The 24,978-nt window shown below is 33.4% G+C and overlaps 1 protein-coding gene across 1 annotated transcript; it reads left to right on the top strand.

Moving 5' to 3' along the window:
• The first annotated feature begins 5,337 nt into the window (after positions 1–5,337).
• On the top strand, positions 5,338–10,584 carry LOC115883123. The gene has a single exon (XM_030901437.1). The coding sequence runs from the start codon at positions 5,338–5,340 to the stop codon at positions 10,582–10,584; it is 5,247 nt and encodes a 1,748-aa protein (XP_030757297.1).
• Positions 10,585–24,978: the final 14,394 nt, after the last annotated feature.

Here is a 24,978-nt window from a genome sequence, read left to right as displayed (position 1 = left end):
TTTATCATAAAAACTTCATTCGCGTAAATAACAGCCACCATTATATGCGCTCGTTGAATAATATATTATTTTATAACACTCATTACGTATAATACTATTACATATGACCACACTATGTAAAAAGGCCAAGTACGATTTACACCGGCAGTAATTATTTTATTACACATAGTAAAACCGTGCACACATGTCGTCTCAAACTTAAAGCGGAAGCGTCTCAAACTTGGAACGAATCTCCCTGCACTCGCTAGTCCTAGGTAACTAATAGTAGGTCCACGAACGGGTCGATTTGTGGTCGACGCGTAGTCGAAGTGGTTGATACTATTATTTACATGCAAAGGTAGAGTGAATGGAGATTCGCTTGAAATTTAAGACGCTTCCGCTTCGAAATCCAGTCGACCCGTGTGCGGGCACTCTAGGCTAAGAACATAGTGGCGCGACGAGGATAGCGGCGAACAAGCAGCGCGATACCGCGTCGAGCAAGCCTCGAGGTGCTGAAACATAGTAGAGCCGCGAAGAATAGCGAGGTACTTTATTATTTTAATTTGCTAGTTGATCATTTAAAATGTTAACAGTGGCTAAAAATCTGGATTGTTGTGTCGCAAACATTTGGTTTATTCGAAACCAACAAATCAAAAGGTGTTGTTGTACATGAAATTTGTACACTACTACATGAAATTTTCAAAACCCGGAAAGATAACTTTAACATCTAAAATGTACCGGTTATGGTGATTAGTAAAGCTCGGATTTTAGGACGTTAAAAACTTCAAAAAAGGCAATACTTTAAGGCTGTAAAATTTTAGTTTCAGGCAAGTTTAGGCAAATAGCTGAAAAATGCTTCATTTTGGCAAAACTAACATGTACAGCTGGTTCCAAAAAAAAATGAATACGACTTTACACATTTTTTTCGAATATTTGGACAGTGTATATTTATGTGTCAAGTATTTTGACATGTTAAGGTTATTGTGACATTTATTGTGTTATTGTATAAAACCACTTTGCTTTTGACAAAGTGGCAAATAAATTTTTCAGAACGTCAGCATGACTTGAGTAGAGAAATGGGGAACTGGTATCATATAATATACTGCCCGAAATAATAAAAATATGTTTTAAATCGTATCCAATTTTATTGGAACCAGCTGTACATAGTAGTAAATTATTTTATTAATTCAAAACAACCAATTCAAAATAACTCTTAAATCCGAACACATCTAACAAAACAAATGTGAAGAGCCTAAAACATACAAAGTCTTATGGAAATTCAATTTTGTTCTTCAAACTTTGAATTTGCATAATAAACCAAGTGTTTTTCCAAATTTTCTGGGGTAAAACTCATTCTTCTATCGGTTAAAATCAGTTTATATGACGAGAAGGACCTTTCCACGTCACAACTTGTTGTAGGGCAGTATTTGAAAATAGACAAGCTCGTAGACAAGTCACCGGGCTAATCGATGTCCGCTGGATCCTTATCCAAGGATTTTGAAATGGTACGTACCTTAGAGACACCTGGATTTTTTTGGCAAATATTGTTGAATTTTTCATAAGCTATTAGGGCCACTGCTCCTGGAGCTTTCTTCAAGCACTTTTCAACTTCATCAACTATTTTAATTGATTCAGTCATTGGTAAACCGAATGTTTTCAGTTTTTTTTTATACTATCCGTCAACAACTTGCATTGAACTTTGATATAGCACAAATCCGAATATAGTACTCCCGAAATTAATACACTCGCGATTTCATCGCTCGTGAATTAATCTTTTCGGTCGACGATAATGCAATGTTATCGTCGTGTATAAAACAATATTTTTTCCATAGCGAGTTACGTTTTAAAAAATAGAAATTTCAGAAATTATGATTTCAAGGAATGTATTACGAGTAGAGAAAATATTGTGCTGAATTGGCTTTGATTTCTATGTAATTTGACGAATAAATAAAGCTGTCTCTTTAGTTGTCAGTTTTGAGTCAATATTTTTTAATTCTCTTTCGTGTCGATTGCTGATTGAATTGGAGGTTCAAAACGAAATAAGTAAATTACCAACAGATCACTATCCAAACTACTTCCATTTAAATCCCGAATAACTTATGAAAAGGAATACAAACATTTTTAAAATGGAAGCAATTAAAAAACGTGCGAGAAGAAATAAAAGTTTTTAACCTATCTTCGCTGTTAAAGTATCATTTAATCTACCTTTGCGGTTAAAGTACTATTTTATCTACTATTTTTGATATATATAAGGCAATTTTAACAGTTGCTATGGAAAAAAAGTATTTTTTTGACTATATTATTTTTATATAAGTATTTAAAATAACGTTAATATCAAAATTACGAGTAACATCAACCTGTTTTTTCTTTCTCAAATAAAGCAATTTTCTTACATTTGTAAACTAAAATAGGTAGGTATTTAAAACTTTAAAGGTTTTTGTTTAAATTAAATAATCCTATTTTTTATAATATTATAACCTGTCTGTATTGTTTTATTCTTTGATTTATTATAGATATATTTGAACGTTATAAACGCGTGTATTAATATTAATACAATAATGTTAAATATTGGATTTTTGGAAAAACATCGATTCATGTTAAAAATGCGCACCTGCTCTTTCGATATCGATATCGACGTAATACTCACAGTGCTTGCCTATTTTAGGTATTTAAAAAAAAATATAGGCGCTAAAATTCTGTTTTAGGCGTATAAAGTCAGCTTAGGCATTTAGGCAAAAACAAATAGGTCTCAAAATACTTAGTTTTTTCTAAAACGCATTTTTGAAAATGTTTTTTTTATTTGCCTGGACTCAAACTAAAAAGGCATTTTGCCTAGAATCCGCGCCCTAGTGATTAGGTACTATTTTTTATTATATATAGAATTTTTGGAAATCCATTGTTTTCTACAGCGCGACAGAGCGACGAAAACAAAATTATTTGAGCAGATCGCTTTACTATGTTCACACGTACTTGTCTTCACAGATTTATTTTGGACGCGATGTCGCGCTGCTGGCTCGCCGCTATCCTCGTCGCTCCACTATGTCACAGAATAGACTATGTTCTTAGCCTAAGACTTCAGATACAGAAACCAAGTAAAGCAATTTATTACGAAGCGTCTTTTGCGACTAGAAACAAGATAAAAGAGGATCATATTAAGAGTGACCCGACCAAGTCGTGAAGCGTGTAGCTCTTCTTTTTACCGTCTGATCGAAAAAAACGGGCGTCAGCGATGGCTACGAAATGAAGATCGCTGTCATTTTATATGTAAATTTAAAAGGGGAATATTTTCCTCATTTCCCAGCCAAGTATATGCCATTTTTATCGATGATACGGTATAAAAAACGGTTTAAATTCTTTATTCGCTTTCTGTGTAGACGCACGGAAAATATTCAGGTTTTACTTAAACAACAATCGCTGCGCTACTTAAACAACAATACACTCTTCACGTGACAGTCAAATGAAAAAAAATCCTTTGACAAAAGTCTGACACCATCTAATAAGGCATTTAATTCTATAGTACATGATATAGCATACTATATCATGTGGTATACTAAAGTATATTAGGTAATGTGTATGGCAAATCCATATTATATACTCATGTATATACCTATAATTTGCTACTTTGCATTCTTACGTTATGCGCTTCTTACAACACATATTACTTAATATACTAAATTACTATTACCGGTTAATGATGAAAAACATTACAAGTCAATAAACATTACAATAAACATAAAAATCTACTAAATTAACTAACCTTCACCAGACATTAGACAATAAACAATGTTCTTATACAAAATCACCAATTTATACAAATAAGTCACTTGAAATAAAAAAGTAATGTTAATAAAGTAGGAAGCACAGGAAGAACAAATTTCAAAAAGATAAAATATTACTGTGTAACGAGGTAGATGCAATTTATGCAGCTCTTGAAATTGCCAAGAGTACTTCAGTTCTCTGTGTAGAAAATCTGTATCTGTTACGGTTGGTAATGGCGGTTTAAAAATACCAGTTTTATTATACAGAAAGAAAAGCGTTATATATTTTTCAGTTGAGATTTTTCTTTATTTCGTTATAACCAAAAATAAAACCTAAAATAAAATGTTTAGTTTTAATTTTCATAATTATTCAGTGCCACAAATAAAAACTTTATATAACAAGGATTATTGATTAAAAAATTAAGAAAAACATTGTTTTAAAGTTACCATCACCAAATTTGCAAGGAGGGATTCTAGGATTGCGGAGATGTTTGCTCATTCAATCGATTTTGAAAAACATTTAATTTGTTAATTGGTATATCTGTATTTTTTTGGTTCCACTCTATAAGTGACACTAATGTTGCGATTTACAAATATATGAAAACAAAAAAGGTATTTTTATTTTTATTTTTACTAATTTAATTTATTTGCACGCCCGGTACAAGTCTGCAGAATGCATTGTCGGCAAGTCGGCATTTCACAAACAGCGGGAGTTCGAAGAAAGCCGTGTGATGATACCGCATAACGACGAGCCTTCGACGTCGTGAAATATTATTTTATTTTTATAAATTAGTAGCCCTTTATTCTTGCTGGAAGCAGCATTGATCCATAGCGCCAATTCGCACTTTTATTTTAACGAATTTCAAGTTCTGTTCCAAAGTTTATTGGAATTACTCCTCCCACAATAACATTTTTAAACAATTTTATTATTTGTTATTGTGAAGAATTTATTCATAATTTAATAAATAAAGTAGTGATTTCAATTCGTGGGTTTATTCTCGAAAGAGTGGTCCTTCGACGTTGGTTTTTCTTTGGGAATCGAAGCAGTCCATTGTTAGTCCATTGGATAAATTATTACCACGAGCTAACATTGGTCCAATCGAGCTGGATATTGGACTTGGAAGCTTGGATATTGGGATTTTGAACTTTGGATCTTGGATTTGGATTGGATTGGTCGAGAAGGTGTTGATGGGCCAGCAAGGTTGAGGATACTCATTGGTTGGATAGTGCTACTGGGTACACAAAAACACTTTTGTACAATTAAAGGAGTGAATAAGGTCAGACTATTTATTTTAATTAGCTTTGCATGTAAAAGGTTGTTGCAAGAAGAAAGTGAACTTTTTAGAATATACAGTGGCGTTACGAGTGACATTTTTCGGTTTATTTAAAAATAATTTTCTATTAGTTAATAAATAAAATAAGTGTAAATTTTAGATTATTTTGGCAAATATCAACTTGAAATTAAATATTAAAAATATTAATGTTTGAAATTAAATATTAGGAATATTGATGTTTAAGATTAAATATTGAAAGTATTGGTGTTTAAAATTAAATATTTGGTTATTTGTTTAAAAAAAAAGTGTTAAATTAAATTTAAACTATGGATGCTTTACTTAAAAAACGTTCTAGGGTTAAAGCCTACATTACTAGAATTGAAAATTTTGTTAACAACAATGAAAATAATTTAGATGTAGATATTAATGAGTTTGTAACAAGGGAGGTTCAATTACAATCAACTTTTGAAAATTATTCGGAAATTCAGGCAGATATTGAAGGGTTAGATGAGGATCAGGAAAGTGATCGTGAAAACGTGGAAAATCAATATTTTAAAATATGGGCTAAAATTAAAACTATAATTCAAAATAGGAATTTAACAAACTTGCAACAATTTCCCCCGCAACCTGCCATGCATCTCCCTCAATTAGAAAATAATAACAGGGTAAAATTACCAAATTTAAAGACTCCTACTTTCTCGGGAAAGTATGAGGACTGGAAGGGTTTCATTGATTTATTTAACGCATTAATTCATGAAAATTCTCAACTCACAAATGTTCAAAAATTTTTATATTTAAAGGGCGCACTTTCGAATGAGGCATTACATATTATTAACGATTTAGCATTAACAGAAATTAATTATGGGGTGGCATTAGATTTGTTACAGAAAAGGTTTGACAACAAGGTTGTCATAATTAACACGCACATAAGGGGTATTATGGAATCGCCTTCCATAAATAAAGGTGATGGGGCACAACTTAGGGCTTTTTTAACATGCATAAGACAGCATCTAAATTCGCTGCGTGCACTGAAAGTGCCCGTAGATGAATGGGATATTCTATTAGTTTATATTTTGGCGAAAAAATTAGACTTTCAAACGCACAAGGCATACGAGCTTGAAAGGGATGATACAGGGTTGCCAACAATAGCATATTTTCTTAACTTTTTGGAAAAGCGTTGCACTGCGTTAGAAAATATTACGGGTGCGGGATCTTCGGATAATGAAAGGGGTTTTAAGCAAAAAGCAAAACAGTCTTTTTTAGGTATACAGGGCGAGAGGGCAAAACAAGGCTGCGCGTTTTGCAAACGGGAAAACCATTTAATTTCTAAATGTTTTAAATATAAAGGGTTAACGTTAGAGGAAAAAAGGGAATTTGTGAAAAATAACAGACTTTGTTATAATTGCTTAAGTGACGGACATTCGGTTGTAAACTGCAAGTCAATGGGATGTAATATTTGCAAACGTAAGCATAATACATTATTACATTCAAATGACCAGGAAAATAACGGGCAAACTAAAAATACACCTGAAAGGGAAAATAAAAACAATTTACAAACTAGTAAAGTTGTTAAGTATACGGGTCCAGAAGAACAAACGGTTGTTTCAAATAACACAACATTAATTTCTCAAGGGTTTAATAATAATTTTCAAATTTTATTGGCAACAGTCAGGGTAACAGTGACAACTGGGGATGGACGTAAAATACAAGCGCGTGCGTTATTAGATTCTGGGTCACAAACGAGTTTTGTAACTTCTGATTTCTTGAAAAAGTTAAATGTAAATGTTTATCAGCAAACTTTAAAAATTGGAGGTATAGGTAACAATATCACTCAGGTAAACAAAATGGTAGATCTCACACTGGAATCTAGGGTCCATACCAACTGTAAATTCGAGGCTTCGTGTGCTGTTTTGGACAGGATAACCTGGCCGCTTCCTCAAACCTTAGTGGACACAGGTAAGTTCAAGATTCCTGACAATGTTGAGCTGGCGGATCCATTCTTTTATGAACCTGCTGAGATAGATATGTTGATTGCTTCTGATTTGTATTTTGAATTAATTCTTCCGGGGTTGATCAAGTTAGGGACTGGGCTTCCGCTGTTGCAAAATACCAAGTTTGGTTGGGTTGTGTGTGGCAGTGCTCCTATAAAGTCATCTAAGGTCATGCAAGGATGCAATTTAAATGTGTCACTGCACTGTCAGTCATTAGATAACATCAATGAGCTTATTCCTAAATTCTGGCAATTGGAGGAACTTTCTAAGGAAAAAATTTTGACTGGAGAAGAAAAGTTGTGCGAACAAAGGTTTGTAGAATCAGTCAAACGCCTGGAAAATGGGAAGTTTCAGGTCGACTTGCCATTTCGGCAAGAAAGGGATTACGAAAAGTTGGGTGACTCGCTGGGGACAGCAGTCAAAAGGTTTCACAGTTTGGAAAAAAGGTTTCAACGTGATGCAAAGTTGTTTTTAGATTACAAACAGTTCATCGACGAATATGTTTTACTTGGGCATGGTAAATATGTTAATTTTGATCTTGGGCAAAAGGAGTTGGTATCTAGACATTTTTTACCTCATCATTGTATTATAAAAGAGCTGAGTTTAACAACAAAGCTCAGGGTGGTCTTTGATGCTTCTTCAAAAACATCAAGTGGGTTGTCATTAAATGACATAACACTAAAAGGGTTTTCTGTTCAGCCTGAACTATTTGACATCTTGTGTAGGTTTAGAACATATGGTTTTGTCATCATTGCAGATATTCAGAAGATGTATCGGATGATTCAGGTCAATCCAAAACATACATTTCTGCAGAATATTTTGTGGCGAGAATTTCCAGGGGAAGAGTTTAAGTGCATCGAACTTCAGACGGTGACGTATGGAACGAATTCAGCTCCATATCTTGCAACTCGTTGTTTAAAACATCTTGCAATTGACAAGGCACTTGAGTTTCCTTTAGCTTCTCAAGCTATACTGCAGCAATGTTATGTGGATGACATATTAGGTTGTGTGAACACAAAGGAGGAAGGGATACAATTACGGGAACAGCTTATTGGTATGTTAAAATCTGCAGGCTTTCTACTTCACAAATGGGCGTCGAATGATAATTCAATATTAGGTTCGCTTAAAAATAATTTGGGAAAGGAGGTCGACATTAACGAGGAAGGGGTATCCAATAAAGTACTTGGGCTTTCTTGGTGTCCTATAAAGGATAAATTTAAGGTTTCGGTACCGTCTACTAGGCAGTCAAGTAAAGTTACAAAAAGGTATGTGCTCTCAAATATCGCACAGATGTTTGATCCGTTGGGATTTATAGGTCCTGTTGTAGTGACTGCGAAGTTATTCATGCAGGAAATTTGGGCGGCTAAACTTGACTGGGACGAGGAGCTTCCAACCAACTTAAGGGAAAGATGGGTTTTATTTTCAAATAGTTTCATACATTTGCGTAGTTTGCAAATTCCTAGGTACACGTTTTTGTCTAACCAGTTGGTGTCAGTTCAAATTCACGGGTTTTCAGATGCATCTATGGCAGCCTATGGTGCTAATATCTATTTGAGAGGTATTTACTCAAATGGAAAAATTTCGTGTCATTTACTTTGTTCAAAATCTCGGGTATCACCATTGAAAACCATAACTCTACCTCGCTTAGAGCTTTGTGGGGCGTTGTTATTGGCTAGATTAATTCATAAAATCATGTCAATAATAACCATAAAGGTTGACAAGGTTACTTTGTGGACAGATTCGATGATTGTCTTGTGCTGGTTAAATTCTCCGCCAAATCGTTGGGCAACTTTTGTTGCTAACAGAAGTTCAGAGATTCAGGAACTTACAAGCAATTTTTTATGGCGTCATGTCAGGTCGGAGGAAAACCCAGCTGATCAATTGTCAAGGGGCATTTCACCTTCGGATTTAATATCCAGTAAACTGTGGTGGCATGGTCCTAATTTCTTGATGGATTCTAATTTAGATCTGGGTAAAGAGTCTGAAGGGTTTGAAGTTGAATCAATGCCGGAACAGAGAAAGGTAACTCTAGTTCAAGCAGGGCAAATTAAGGTGTCACCAATAAATTGGGTTAAATTTTCTAGCTTTTCACGGTTGCAAAGATCTTTGGCTTATTGTCTTAGGTTCATCAACAATGCGAAAACCGGTAATACAAAGGTTTTTGGCCCTCTGACTATTCAGGAGTTAAAAAATTCGCATAACAGGATAATACAGTTTGTTCAGGAAGAAGGTTTTGCTAAAGAAATTTCGTGTCTTAAATCTCACTCTTCTCAGAAGGACGGGGAGGGAACAAAGTTAGCAGCAACTTTAAACCAAAGCGATATTAGGAATTTAAATCCATTTTTGGATGGATGTGGGTTATTAAGAGTCAATGGAAGACTTGCCAAGGCAGTTGTTCACCATGATCAAAAATTTCCGATTTTATTGCCAGCTAAACATCATGTGACTAACTTAATCATTAGACTTGAACACATCAAATTATATCATGCAGGGGCTCATACTGTATTGGGCAGTATACGGATGAGATATTGGCCAGTTAATGGGTTAAGGCAAGTGAAGTCAGTCTTAAAAAATTGTACTATTTGTTTTCGGTTGAGGGCTAAGTCCTCAAATCAACTCATGGGATCGTTACCATTGGAGAGAACAACAATTTCCAGACCATTCTTAAGGGTAGGGGTAGATTTTGGGGGGCCCCTATTTGTCAAACAAGCCAGACTGCGAAAAAGTACAACAACGAAGGCTTACATAGCATTGTTTGTATGTATGACAACGAAGGCCATACATATCGAATTGGTTTCAGAGTTATCAACACAAGCGTTCCTACTAACGTTAAAAAGATTTATTGCTAGGAGAGGCAATCCTATTTCCATTCACAGTGATAATGCGACAAATTTTCAGGGAAGCAATAATGTTTTGAACGATCTGTATAAATTCTTTAGGTCTTCTTCTAATTTAAATTCAATTCAGGATTTTCTGAGCACTAGGGAAATTGAGTGGAAGTTTATACCACCAAACAGTCCCCACTGGGGAGGACTCTGGGAGGCAGGTATAAAGTCGGTAAAATCTCATCTTCATAAAATAGTAGGATCTTCTGTGTTAACATTTGAGGAACTGACAACGGTCTTGGCACAGATAGAAGCGATATTGAATTCTAGGCCGTTGTGTCCAGTTTCTGCTGATCCATTGGATTTCTCGTGTTTAACACCCTCGCACTTTCTTATAGGAGAACCACTGATGAGCTTTCCGGAACGGGATGTTACTGACGTTCAGGAGAACAGATTAAATCACTGGCAGCGTTGTTCGCAGATTCAGCAGCGTTTTTGGAAACGGTGGTCTGCTGAATATTTAAATCAACTTCAAGTTCGGTCCAAGTGGCTTTCTCCAGAGCGGAATCTTGAAGTCAATCAGGTCGTCCTTGTTAAGGAGGATAATGTTCCTCCGATGAAGTGGCTTCTAGCTCGCATTATAGAAACAATGCCTGGGTCTGACGGTAAGGTTTGTGTCGCCAAGATAAAAACTAAGGATGGTGAATTTGTGCGGCCCATCACGAAGTTGTGTCCCTTACCTTACGATTCTAGTTGAGGGCGTTGCCTCAAGGGGGGGAGGATGTTGCGATTTACAAATATATGAAAACAAAAAAGGTATTTTTATTTTTATTTTTACTAATTTAATTTATTTGCACGCCCGGTACAAGTCTGCAGAATGCATTGTCGGCAAGTCGGCATTTCACAAACAGCGGGAGTTCGAAGAAAGCCGTGTGATGATACCGCATAACGACGAGCCGTCGACGTCGTGAAATATTTTATTTTTATAAATTAGTAGCCCTTTATTCTTGCTGGAAGCAGCATTGATCCATAGCGCCAATTCGCACTTTTATTTTAACGAATTTCAAGTTCTGTTCCAAAGTTTATTGGAATTACTCCTCCCACAATAACATTTTTAAACAATTTTATTATTTGTTATTGTGAAGAATTTATTCATAATTTAATAAATAAAGTAGTGATTTCAATTCGTGGGTTTATTCTCGAAAGAGTGGTCCTTCGACGTTGGTTTTTCTTTGGGAATCGAAGCAGTCCATTGTTAGTCCATTGGATAAATTATTACCACGAGCTAACAACTAACTACATATTTTTCTGCATTTTTAATTTAATATAAATGTTTTCCACGTTCAGTTTATAAATGTTTTGCTACTGTGAAATTTAACTGTGTTTTGATTTGAATTGTATGTATGTATGTGTGTGTATTAAGCCTGCATGTCTCATTTTTAGACTTTTTATGGGTTCAATATGAGACACTCTTTTTTGCATTCTGACTTTTTTAGGGATACTTTTGATATATTTTTACCTTTGCAATAGTTGCGTTGCCACCAAATGCCTTTTATAGAAGAAATACATTTGTATTTAAATTGTTGTAACTAAGAAAAAAACTGAAAGTTCTGAAAAATAATTTTTACACAACTTGACTCTACTTATTCATTTGTGATAATCAATAAGGTTTGCTCTTTCCGAATTATTAAACCGATAAATTTAGAACTATGTTTAAACGTACGACTTTCTGCTTAGGCACGACAACCCGATCTCTATACCGTTTACCATCTTCTATAAATTTGCCACAGGAGACCTCTTAAGAAAGGACGTGCTCGTTTTTTAAAACCTTTTGGGAATATTCCAATAACTGCCGACTTTCTGTTATAAAGTAGGTTACCATCTATCTATTATTTAGTATGAAAACCTTACATATACATTTTTCCTAAAGTTTAAGAATTGTCTGTATGAAATGAATCTATTTACAATGTGATAAACTTTACTCGTCCACTCCATCATTTTATTTAAAATCTAAATATAAATAACGCTTAGTATTTTAATAAAACTTTAATAAAATAAGTTTTTTACTAAAACTAAACGTCTGACTACATTGTAAAGATATATATTTGCTATGGTAGTGGGTTTAAGGAGTTTACAACAGGGCTCATAATAATGTGTTTAAAAATCCTTGTTGGTCGTTTAAATTATTGTCGTTTTTAGATCATTTATATATTTCTAAAACTTCATTCAGAACCTCGCAATTAGTGGTTTCAATTAGTGTAGAAGTTTGTTTCTTTAATTTCAATGTAAGCATTCAGAATGTCAAAATTAGTGGTGGGCATTTTCAATTAGTAGAAAAAGTTGTCAAACTTTTGAGTTTTCCACTAATTATACTTCAAAACTTGCGAGAAATGTCATTTTGGCTTTTGATTATCTTCCGACAAGAGAAATTGCGGTTAGAAATTAAAAATTGGTTGTTTTATAAGCTAAATATTAGGTTTTCTTTATGGATACAACTGATTACCGGAAGCTGTTGCTAGGATATTATATTAATTTTAATTGTGTTTTTAGACATTGTGAATGATATCAAACTAAAAAGTATAAAGTGTTATTAAAACCACTAATTTATTCCACTAATTGCGAGGTTTTGAATGAAACTTAACTGTTCAAGGTAATTTAAACGTCTACCTTTTGTTTCTCTGTGTAATAACTTAATTGAGTTTTCATTAGTTGTGAGACTATGTAATATTTTTGTCGTTTTTAGCTGATTTTAATATTTCTAACTGTTCAAGATAATTTAAGCCTCTACCTTTTGTTTCTCTATGTAATAGTTTAATTAAGTTTTAATTAATTGTGTGTATTTAATATACCACTTTTATTCGAATTAAAATTTATTTAAGCAATTATCGACTTTCGCTAACGAGTATTTGACACGTATTAAAAGATGGTTACGCAAGGCGTTTCCTGTCATGAGCTTTTCTGTGACTGAAAAGCCCGATACGTGATGTTATCTCTCTTCCGCACTCCGGACATTCAAAAATCTCATTACTTTGTTGCCTCTTTAGTTTTTGGTTGTCGTTATTAACTGATATTACAATTCTCCTCCATTGCGTTCTATTGTGCGCTGCTTCCTCCCACCGATACTGCATACTTATCCCCTTTAAGTTTTCATGAACAAAATCCTTGTATCTTTTGAGTTGTCCACCTGGTTTCCTCTTACCCTCTACAAGTTCACCGTAAGGAAGAGATTTTGTAGGCGGTTTTCTTGCATCCTGCATACGTAGCCAGCCCATCTTAAGCGAGATTTAGTAATCATGACTGCAGCGCTCTCGCAGCTTGCTTTTTTAAGGACTGTTACGTTTGAGACATGGTGGTACCATTTGATACTTAAAAGTTGTCTAAGGTGTCTGTGTTGCAACTTGTTTAATGCGCTCGTGTGCCGGCGGCGGTACGGCACCCAGATTTCGCTTCCATATAACATGGTGGGGATTATTACTGCTCAATACACTGCAAGTTTCGTTTTTGTGCTCAAGTCATGATTGTAGAAAACCCTGTCTTTTAATTTCCAGAATGGTCTTGAGGCGCTGCTGATTCTGTGCTGATTTTCAGAGTCGATATTTGCCTTTTCCGAAATCAAACTGCCGAGGTAATTAAATTCCGATACATATTCCGATTTTTATAGCGCTATTATAATTTTCCGGGGGAGTGCACATGATTTTTGTTTTATCGATGTTCTGTTTAAGGCCCTCGTATGCCCAGGTATATGTGTTCAGCATTTCCTGTAATTGCTGTAACGTATTTGCAACTAGAGCGCAGTCATCAGCGTATTGGAGTTCTGTGATGAATTTTATACGTATTTATGCCCTGAGTCTTTTTATGTTGAACAGACCGCCGTCATACCTGTATCTAACACCCATTCCTCTTTCCTGCAGTTTGCTGTCCACTATAATAGAAAGCGTTGCCATGAATATGTTTAATAGGAGAGGAGCTAGGACACATCCCTGCCTAACTCCTGTATTTGTCAGGAAGGGATCGCTCAGTGATCCATGATGTGACACTCTCGACTTGTTTTTCTTATGGAGGCTTTTACACACACTAAGAAATTTGTTGGGCACTCCGAACTTTTGCATAATTGCCCAAACTGCATCTCTGTTTACAGAGTCGAAGGCTTTCGTTAGGTCGATGAATACAACATAAAGTTTACTCTGCTGTTCCTTTACTTTTTCCTGTAGTTGGCGGATGGAGAATATGGAATCAACGGTACCGCAGTTGGTGCGAAAGCCCGTTTGCGATACTGGGAGGATTTTTTCTATATGTGGGTGAAGGCGGTTAACTAACAGAAATAGGATGTAAAATTATTAATGCAAATAAAAGAAATTAAGGTCAAATTTTATTAAATGACAAAGACAAAACTAATATTACAGTTGAGGCACAAATTAACTGTTGAGGGTTGACCGTTGGCGCTATAACAGCAAAATAAAACATTAATTCACCACAATATACCAAAACACTTTACTTTTTACTTTACTTAGCATCATCGGCAGATGACTAAAACTTAACATGTTTTAATCATTTACTGAAGACATGGTTAAACTTATTTTTCACCCTTACGATAAGTTATAAGATAACCGAGATACGAGGCAAGTCGAAAAACGTAAATTTTTCAAATTCGCCCTATATTTCAAAAATTAAGAGAACTAGGACAAATCTGTGTATTATCTTTAGTTTCATTAAAAAATAGTACAGTGATATAAAAACCGCATCTTTGTAGCTCTATTCATAAACGAGAAACCTCATGCAGCACACGAAAATGGAACACCCTGTACTGTATTTTCGAAATGTTGCAGCTTATAGTCGATTTTATTTTCCACTAAATCGAGAAACTAGATAAACACACGAAAATGGGACACCCTGTAGATATTACTTCATCTAATAAATCAATAAAGAAAATAAAGACCGTTCTATTTAAGTATCTGGCTTAAATTAATTTCTTTAAATAATCTTGTTTGATTAAATACATTTTCAGTTTCTCATAATTTTCTTTTACCAACAAAGGCAAAAAATAGTTTTTGATACCTCCTTAAGTATGTTTTCAAATAAATAATTTCTATCTAGCTAATATTCAAGAAAGGTTTGGGTTGGAGGAATGCTTGGTTGCTTTACTCTCTTTACAATATATACAAACTACATTAAATTAAAAAGTAAATTTTAAATATTAAAAATACGAAAAACTAGTTCTACTGTTGCGGATTTAAAAGTACTAAAAATATAATTATATTTCGTAGGATAACTTAAATGAGAAGAATAAACTGCAGAAAATCTTGTAGCAAAACAACCGGATAGGCAAGAGACATTAAATCCATTTCGGCTACAAATCCAAACGGCTTTAATAAATGGCAGACAATAAACAATTCCTCGACAGCCTATTGTGTCCTTCCACGGAACAAGTGTCGAAAAAATTAGGGTTCGATGATATTATTTAGAAGGACGCGTTGACAGGCCATATATATTAAGTCCTGTTCATAAAAACAAGGGAAGTAAGAAATTGGCCGATTGGGTTTTGACAAAACACGGATTAGATTAAATATTGGCAATATGTCTCCTGAAAATCTAGCTAATAGATAGTAGTGAGTATCTTTTTCTCTTTATGCCTAGATATCAATTAAATTGTATTTTAAAAATATAGAGAAAAGAAATCTTAAACGCGTCTATTAATATTTGAAGTTGCTCATATTTCTACGTAATAAATATTTCTATAGGGCGATTCAAAAAAATTACTTGTTTTAACTAATAAGATAAAATTACATAACAATCGGTCCAAGTATACTTAGTAATAACCAGTATTCTAAGTAGTCCAAGTATTCTAAGTATACTTGGATAGGGCGGATTCAAAAACCGGAACACCGCTTTAACACCGGTATTGGGCTGGCACGGTTGCCCAAGTCTTGACTTATTCAGTGTACCGGTGTCGACACCAACACCGGTGTTAATCTCCACACCGGTGTCCATTTCAACACCGATGATAATCTACAACACCGGTTGTGATATCGACACCGATGTTTGGTAAATGGGTTAAGAATAGTCTTAATTAAGAAATTCATAATGAATCTGATAATAATAATATCATGTCGGTGTTTATTTTTATCGTTTAGTGAAATGCACCGACTTTAACTTAATACTTTCAAATTTAAATACAGGTACTTTTTTTGCGAGATTAATCGCTAAAATAAAGTGCAATAGCCAGCTAATGAACTATAAAGTAAAAAAGTGTTTAATCAAAAACAAATTATTCAGATATACCAATGTGGCAACCCTAATGTAAGTAGATGTCGGATAACTGGTGTCGATAACCGGTTCCTATATAAGATAAATTGTACGCACCTTTCGATAGTGTAAATTTCTGCCTGGAGAATGCTCGGATAGGTGCCTATTGGTTCGGTATATTTTATTTCATGCGAATCGACAATGATTAGAATGGTCATTGACGAAAACAGTACTGGGAGCATTTTCAGGTAAGAGGCTTGGTAGGTATAGTATAGTATACAGGGTCTCCCAGGCTGAGCGTGCATTAGAAGTTTATAAAGAACTACAATATCTTGATCGGAGATTTTTTGCACATCATTCTTTTACAACGAGATCTATTGATTAAAAATATTTTCAATATGGCGGCACGTCCGGAAACACCGGAAGTTGACAGCAACTTTCTTATTTTAAATGGATGCCCCCATTTTTTAATACATATTTAAATTCTCTGCAAAATTTTATTTTGATTTTAAACAGTCTATACCTAACATTAACCGTTTTTGAGACAAAAAAATTAAATTTTTGGACGAAAAAACTGCCTTTCAGAAAAATGTGTATAGCCTAAACATCAAATTTGGTGGTTACCACAGCCACTGTGACATAAAACAAGGACATGTGGCTATCTATTTCAAAAATTAAATTGTTCGAATGTCATATAATAATGGCGGTAGCTGTCATGGAATTCAGCAATAAATTACTGAATTCCATTATTTCAAATATTTTTTTTCAAATAGAAACCCCCTTTTTTATTTCACTAGTGAAAAGGTTTTCTAATTCGTTACTTTTTAACTATATATGTTCTTATACCCAAAATAAATCGTTTTTAAGTTATTTAAGATTTAGTTTTAAAGTGTACATTTTTCTTGATTTTAACCAGCAGCCTATGACTTTAAACATAAAGTCATGTAAAACTGATATAGATCTGGCCATATCATATTGTGACACTTCAGAAAGAAGTATGTCATCGATCGTCATTTTCAAGCCAACTTTGCGCCGTTTTTTTTTCGATCATACGGTATATTATTAATATCAACTATTAGATGTCACTATAGAGCGAAAATGCGAGATATATTTTTATAAATACACTTTTTAAACTCTTAAGGCAGGTAGTATTTATAATATAGGAAATTCAGATAATTAGTTTTCTGACAGATGGAAATAAATTATCTGATTGTTTGACATTTAATGTCAAAGGAAGCTAGATAAAATCAAGAAAAATATACGTTTTAAAACTAAATGTTAAATAACTTATTAACGATTTATTTTAGATATAGGAACATGTAAAGTCAAAAAGTAACGAATTGAAAAACCTTTTCACTAGTTTCCATGACAGCTACTGCCATTACTAATATGACATTCAAACAATTTAATTTTTGAAATAGGTAGTCACATGTCTCCTCTTTATGTCACAGTGGCTGTGGTAATCACTAAATCTGACTTTTAGGCAACACAATTTTTTTGGCAGGCAGTTTTAAAATTGAGCTAAAAATCCTGCCTTCCGGAGATATTTTTTCTCGGTTATTAGGTTCATTCTAACCCATAAATTCCATAGGTTATTTTTTTTGGCTCACCCTAATGAACATGTTTATCGAGAGACAAATAAAATTTTGTAAGGCTGTCCTGTTAGCACTACTATGGTACAAAGATAACTTGTTTCATGATGATATTCTGTATTGATATTATTCATGTCATCCATATTTTTAAAAACGAAGTTTTTATATATTGAAATATTGTAAAATTGAATATTGATTTTATACAACAGAGCTTATTTCATCATCCGGTTTGCATATTTTCGTTGACGAAGTGTAGCAAAACTTTTACTATATTTGTCTCGTTTGGCGTAATTAAGTAATCCTTAAACTTCACCAAGTTGGAACGCGCGGGAATATCAAACTGACAAGTTTTGTTTTGTGTTCTATGAAGCGAGCTAATTTTAAATAGAATATTCGTCACTAACGTACCACATATCTAGAATAATAAATCGAATACAATATGAATACTTTAAACTTAGTTTTTAAGCATATTTTATACAGTGCGATATGTATTAATTTGCCGCAAAAAAGAATTATTTTATTAGTAACTTGACACAGATACGTTATCTCTTACTAGGGTTTCCAATTCACAGGTAAATGGTATTTTCTGTCATTGTTTGGATGTCGTCTGACAATATTTTTTCCTGGCTTGTTGAACAGTCGGACAGACATTATTGTAACAGAGAAATTAATGGCCGTTGAAAAAGTATTAAGTATACTCCTTTGTCTTTGTGATCAGTACTAGGATTGGTACTGCATACGCAAGTGTTTGCAAATTACATAAGACTTGGATTATCCTTTTTTAATAGAAGATAACTTTGAGCATTATTAACTACACACTTTCATTTTAGCACTATTAAAGCTTCATATTATTGGTATATATCGTATGGCGTATTAAGAGAACATATGATATCAATAAAATCAAAAAAATAAATCATTACATAAATACCAACTATTCAAAAATCAACAATCAGATGTGTAAGAGACATATCCCAGTGTTACAGTAAAAACGAACAACTATAAATTTACACTACAAGATTTAGCTCTACGATCCATTCTATAGCATCCAGGTCAGCCTCATAAAGACGATTTAAAGAGAACTGCGCCTTTGTTAATGGGCATTCTGTTGCGATATGAAAAGGAGTGTGTTAGAATGTCCTCAATCGCAGTTAGAGCTGTCGGTTAATCCCCATTTGTGTGTCCAGTAGCAGGTTCGGCCATGGTTAGTTCTGAACCGATTGGGTGTTATCCACGTTTTTCTTGGCAAGTTGAATCCAGGAGGGTAGAGTACGACTGGGTCAGTTATCAAGTGATGAAGGTCAGGATTATTTTGTGACCATTCATCTCGCCAGCAGTCTTCAACCCGAAAGTTGGAATTTAGTAACTGCTGCCCTAATATCCATGGCGGTTTTCTGGACTTCAGACGATGCAAGAAATTTTCGCAATCATCATGGATCGGAAGATGAACATTGCTGATGCATTTTTTCCACTCTCTGACTAGGGCCGCCTGTCTTCTCAAATGAGGGGGAGTAATGTTTGATAATACGGGAAGCCACTGGATCGGAGTGCTTCTGATAGTGCCCGTTATAATTCTCATCGCGCTGTTAAGACGAGTGTCAATAAGATGAGTATGATTGCTATTTATCCAGACAGGACAGCAATATTCTGCCACCGAATATGTGAGGGTCATTGCAGTTGTTTTAAGTACCCTGGCGTTTGCTCCCCAGCTGCTACCTGCGATCTTGTGCAGTATATTATTTCTAGTATTTATTTTTGCAACCGTCTTGGTGAGGTGTGGCTTGAACGTGAGAGACCGATCCAATGTGACTCCTAAGTACTTTGGGTGAGAGTTATATTTTACCAGTTGATCCCCAAATTTGACTTGCGGTACATACATTTTATTGGTGAAATTGAATATTGCTTCTTATATACAGATACTTCCGAACTTTAATCAGAATTGATTGACGTATTCAGTAATTCTTTTCGGTCACTTCCTGTTTCACATGAAATGTCTACAACTTCAGATTTTTAAACGACTCCCTTGGAAATCGATTTTTTATAATTTTCAAAGTATAATTCGGACTTCATGAGAAAATATGTTTCTTTTATCGAGATCTTCCAATCGTAAAAATATTTGCACTTATTTCTGATTCACACTGTATAAAAGGCAGGAAACATGTTTATTCCATATACGTATTATTGTTCCATATACAGAATTTTCCACCTCTTATTTTATGTATAAACTAGTTGACTCGGCAAACGTTGTTTTGCCATATAAATTATTCCTATGATTACGCCTGGTAGGGATAGCTGATCAAGTGATAATAATTGATCAGTTATCGACCGGGGTTGAAAATTATTGAAATATCTCTATTAAAAAATAGGGGTTGATGATAAAAGGGTGAAAATTTAAAGTTATATGTATTTTTAATGCCACATCATAAAAAAATAAAATAAACAATTTTTTCCAATAAATAAAAAAAAATTGGGCTGGATCACCCTTATCAACAAACAACCTATTCTCAGATCTACTGAAATTATATATAAAATTTCATGAAAATCGGTTAAACCGTTTTGGAGGAGTATGGTAACTAAAACTGTGACTCGAGAATTTTATACCTAAACTAGATTAAATAATAATCAATTTAAATATAATAATAAATTTGAATATGGTACACAATGATTAAGTATTGAAAATAAATGGATTTCGTATTATCCATTGTCTTTATTTATTTTGATTAACACAACGTTTCGGTCAGAAGGATCACTGACCGTTATCAACTGTAAACGGTCATTGGTCCTTCTGATCGAGTTAATCAAAATAAATAAAGACAATGGGAGTCCGAAATCCTTTTATTTTCAATAATAATAATTCATTTAAATACTAAAATTGTTTGATTTTATATAAATTTATAGTATAATTTAAACAGTTCTGAAAACGATTCTAGTTATATTACGATTCTATTCGATTATAGTTAGCCAGAGTACCTCTGACAGTTGGATAATATCAAAATTAGACAGGTCTTAAATTTGACGAAACCCATATCAAGGTGGATATTAAACAGGCTCGCCAGCTTTCAGGGGGAAGATAAGTAACAACTCCTCGTTTACCTAAACTATTTGAGGTATAATATTTAACTAGATTGCCGGTTAATTTAATTGCCAAAACTTTATTATGGTTGGAAAATTGGCATATTGACAGGAATTAATAATTATATATGAAAATTATGTTATCATTAGAAAATTGAAACAATCAAAAATAGTTATTTTTCATATTCATTTGTTTTCCTACTTAGAAAACTAACATATACAAGCAAATCTGGGGGCACGGTAGTGCCCCTTCCAAGTCCGGCACAGCCGTACCATTCTTTTCTCGAAGGCATTAGCGGCACTTCTGATCACCCTGTAACTTCGTTGTAGATAAAGCAAGAATATTAATTTTCACTACACTTGAAGACATACTATAGCTGGCTAGGTTACCAAAATATCTAGTAATTATCCCTCATAGTTTATGAATTATCGCTTGTCAAATTTCTTTAATTTCGACATTGACTCACTGACAGATCATCAAAACTCTCAGGTACTTCTAGTTGTGTCACAAACTCCAAATTTAGAATTTTAGGTAGCTTTAAGCTTATAACCAAAGGAAAAAATGAAAAATCTCGAAATATCCTTATAGATTAAACTGTCTAGCCGCTACCGGTAACTGGATTTCCAGTCCAGAAAAAGATAGAAAACTAGAATTAATCGGAGCGGTCTGTTCTGATTTTATTTATATATCAATGTACCAACAATAATTCAAGGATTATGCATTTTTTCTAGTCCGACTTTAACTTGTAATGAAGTCCCTATTTATTTTTTAGTTTAATATGTTAAATTCTAGGCTTGAACATATTTCGACCAAGGCTTGATAGCGCGACGCTAAAGTATTCCGCCAGTTCGGATGGCTGAACTCGGGAGGCCCAAGTTCGAGGCTACATCGGGGCATTTTTTTATATTTTTTTCGTTAATATTCTGATTGTAAAATATTAAATACATATCTTAAACAATAATTCAAGGATTTATCTCTTATAGTTTTCGAGATAAAAAATAAAATATGTATGTGTAAAATTGACAAAAAAAATTTGAATAAGCATTGGTGAAATTATAAATTGAGTATTTTTAAAGTTGATATTTGGGAAACACAAGTCGTTAGAAAACTAGAATTAATTCAATTCATATTATCTGACTTAATTAATTATACGATAATTCAAAGTTTATGAATTATAGTCTATACAGTCACAAACTTCTTTAATATTATTTTGAATGACCCGAAAAAAAATAGAAGGATAACCTACAAAAAGAAATAAGATCCCAAAAATATAGAATGTAAAAAAATGCCAAGTCTCGCAACACAATTCCTCCGCTATAAAAAGTTGTGAGAGTGTTGATCTGTTTTTAATGAGATATTTATTTACTGTTAATAGAAGACGACTAAGTTGACTTTGAAGAACCTAAAGGACTATGAACAATTTTTTTATTTTTTCTCTACAAATCTGGCTTGATCAAATCTTTTTCTTCTCTTTTTCTTTGGCCTAAAATAATGAGAGATGCCTTGAGGGCGCAGTGAAGTGATAAATGGGAGGTCTCACGTGGGTTGAAACCTCACTTTTGATATACACAAAAGATGACCTATACCAGTGAACTTATTAGTAAATTATGTCAGAGCGTAACATTTTTTTACTGACTGCATTTATGTGATATTCCAATCCGAGCTAACTAAAACGGACAACTAAAAAAATATGTCTATATATCTGTAAATAGAAAATACTATAATATTAAGTTATAATTAAAACATTATATCTATAATAGACAAAAAACAAAGGCATTCAAGTTTATTAACGAAAATCGTTTATGATTAGTATACCGTGTGGTGCATCGGAACACGGGACATAACAAATCCCACATAAAGTTTGAAAAGGGGAAATATCTCCCAGATGATTTTATGTAACAGTTGCATTAAACTTTTTTGAAGAGGCGTTAAAATTGTACTTTCGTCGACAAAGCATCTGCAAGTGTAGCGATAAAAATAACGAACAGGAAGAGAACAACTATGATTTGAATATTCGTCTTCATGTTAAAGAGAAGAAAAGCATTGACTTTCGTCTATTGGGGGAAGCAGTAGAAGACCACAGCATTATTTTTCGGATACTTAAAAGTATTAGCTCTATTTTTTCTCAAGAAGAAATTGGGCTGGTTGTAGAAGTCGTCTCTGAAAATTAAAGGATCTGGTTTTAAATGGATGGTTGTTGATATTAACTAAATACAGAAACTTAGATGAACTGAAAACGCAATGTAACAACTCTGGAAATTTTGCAATCATTTAGGGTATTGTTTGACTGTTAATGCATTTTATTAATTAGTATAGTTGTTTAATCAGTTTCTTTTGTTATAAATATTAGATTATTTCATAAATTATTGTCGATGTATGTGGTATGAGCGAGACCACGAGAGTGATCGAATAATGAACAGCAAACAAGTTATACACCGCGAATACTATTCTCAGTTCAACTAATTATTTTGTAGATGACCATTCCAATTTAGAAAAAAAATAACCACTATTTCCAAACTACACAAATTCTTGTAAATAAAATGTGTTCGAATTTGGCAATGACAAAGTCGAATTTGACAATGACAATGAAATCATATTTTTGCTGGTATTTTAATTACTTTAATCTTCTCTAAGCCGTATTATAAAGTTTTAGTAATTTAAAGCTATTAGATTTTTGCAAATATCATTTAAATGCCTATTCTAAATAAAACAAAATTTTAGACGAAAGTAAAACTTTAACGCCATTTCATAAACGTCTAATACAATAACTTTTGCAGAATACTATCTGGGGAGATAATATTTGAGCTTTTCAAAAATTACATGAGATTTTCTGTTACATGGATGTTCCGTTTCGGACTCCCTACACGGTATTATAATGATTGTAATGACTATTGTTTATCAATAAAAAAATTATAAATATTTTTTACACATATCTATTTTAAGGATTCAGTCTGCTAGGAAATACATACGTGCTCTATACTAAAGTGTGATGTCCAAAACAATTAAAATAATAGTTAATATGTGTTATTCTGTTTTGTCCAGTTTTAACAATTTTAACCCTGTAGGAATCTACGTTCAAGAGGCTTGAAAAAGACATATACTGTCGAAACTTCGTCATAAAATAAAATAATGAACAAAATCTAGAAACATCTTTGCAACCCCAACGACCTAAAGCCAAGAGTAAAAACAAAAAATAAATAAATATATCTATTTACTATAAAAGCATATAAAAATAGAACTTAAATAGCACGATATCATAAAAGATATCTTAGGAAGGACATCATGCGTTATGGTAAGTCATCTGTTTTTGTCACTCCTGTTATGCCAGGACTCCATCTTCATAATATATATTTCTTCAGTTTCACTCTTATGCTACAATTTTTTGAGTTCTTCTCCAGTTCAAGAATATTGGATTCAAGTAGTTCATTTCTCTCTTGCAAAATGTAGAGAGGGAGAGTTGATGCAAACCATTAACTCTCCCTCTAGACAACGACTTTCCTAAATTAACCAATTTTATTAACTTGATCTTTGATGTAGCCTAAAATCTATATTTTTGTTTCCCATCATACGTTACAACTCGACAACTTGTTGATTTGTTTTCGCATCGAGTAATATACGTATACACCATTTCTATCTAACATGGATTTCATCTCGGATTTTATAATCCCAGTATAAGTGACCCGCGTAAAATAAGTCACTGGTGTCAAAAATGCAAAGGCGAATAAGGGAAAACGCGTATAAATATGCCGCGTAAAATGAGGGACCTCTGTATTTGTGATTTTAAAACTGAATTATATTGAAAAAAGAAAATAAGAAATGTTGAATTATGATTGAAATTAATCTATAAATCCTTAAAATAGATAGGTGTAAAAAATATTTATAATTTTTTTATTGATATACAACAATCATTACAATCATTATAATACCGTGTAGCGAGTCCGAAACGGAACATCCATGTAACAGAAAATGTCATGTAATTTTTGAAAAGCTCAAATATTATCTCCCCAGATGGTATTCTGCAAAAGTTATTGTATTAGACGTTCTCGAAGAGGCGTTTTATTTAGAATAGGCATTTAAATGATATTTACAAAAATATAATAGCTTTAAATTACTAAAACTTTATAATACGGCTTAGAGAATTAGAGATTTGCTGTCCCGTGTTCCGAGGCACCACACGGTATACTATATTCGTTAATAAACTTGAATGCCTTTGTTTTTTGTCTCTTATAAATATAATGTTTTAACT

The sequence above is a fragment of the Sitophilus oryzae genome, unplaced genomic scaffold (assembly GCF_002938485.1).
Source record: "Sitophilus oryzae breed Bouriz unplaced genomic scaffold, Soryzae_2.0 scaffold_111_pilon_pilon, whole genome shotgun sequence".
NCBI lineage: Eukaryota > Metazoa > Arthropoda > Insecta > Coleoptera > Curculionidae > Sitophilus > Sitophilus oryzae.
The sequence above is the reverse complement of the archived record's forward strand: the minus strand, read 5'-3'. Positions and strand labels throughout refer to the sequence as shown.

What these genes read in the sequence shown, in the direction of transcription:
- LOC115883123 (XM_030901437.1), top strand. Translation starts at nt 5,338, where the DNA reads ATGGATGCTTTACTTAAAAAACGTTCTAGGGTTAAAGCCTACATTACT.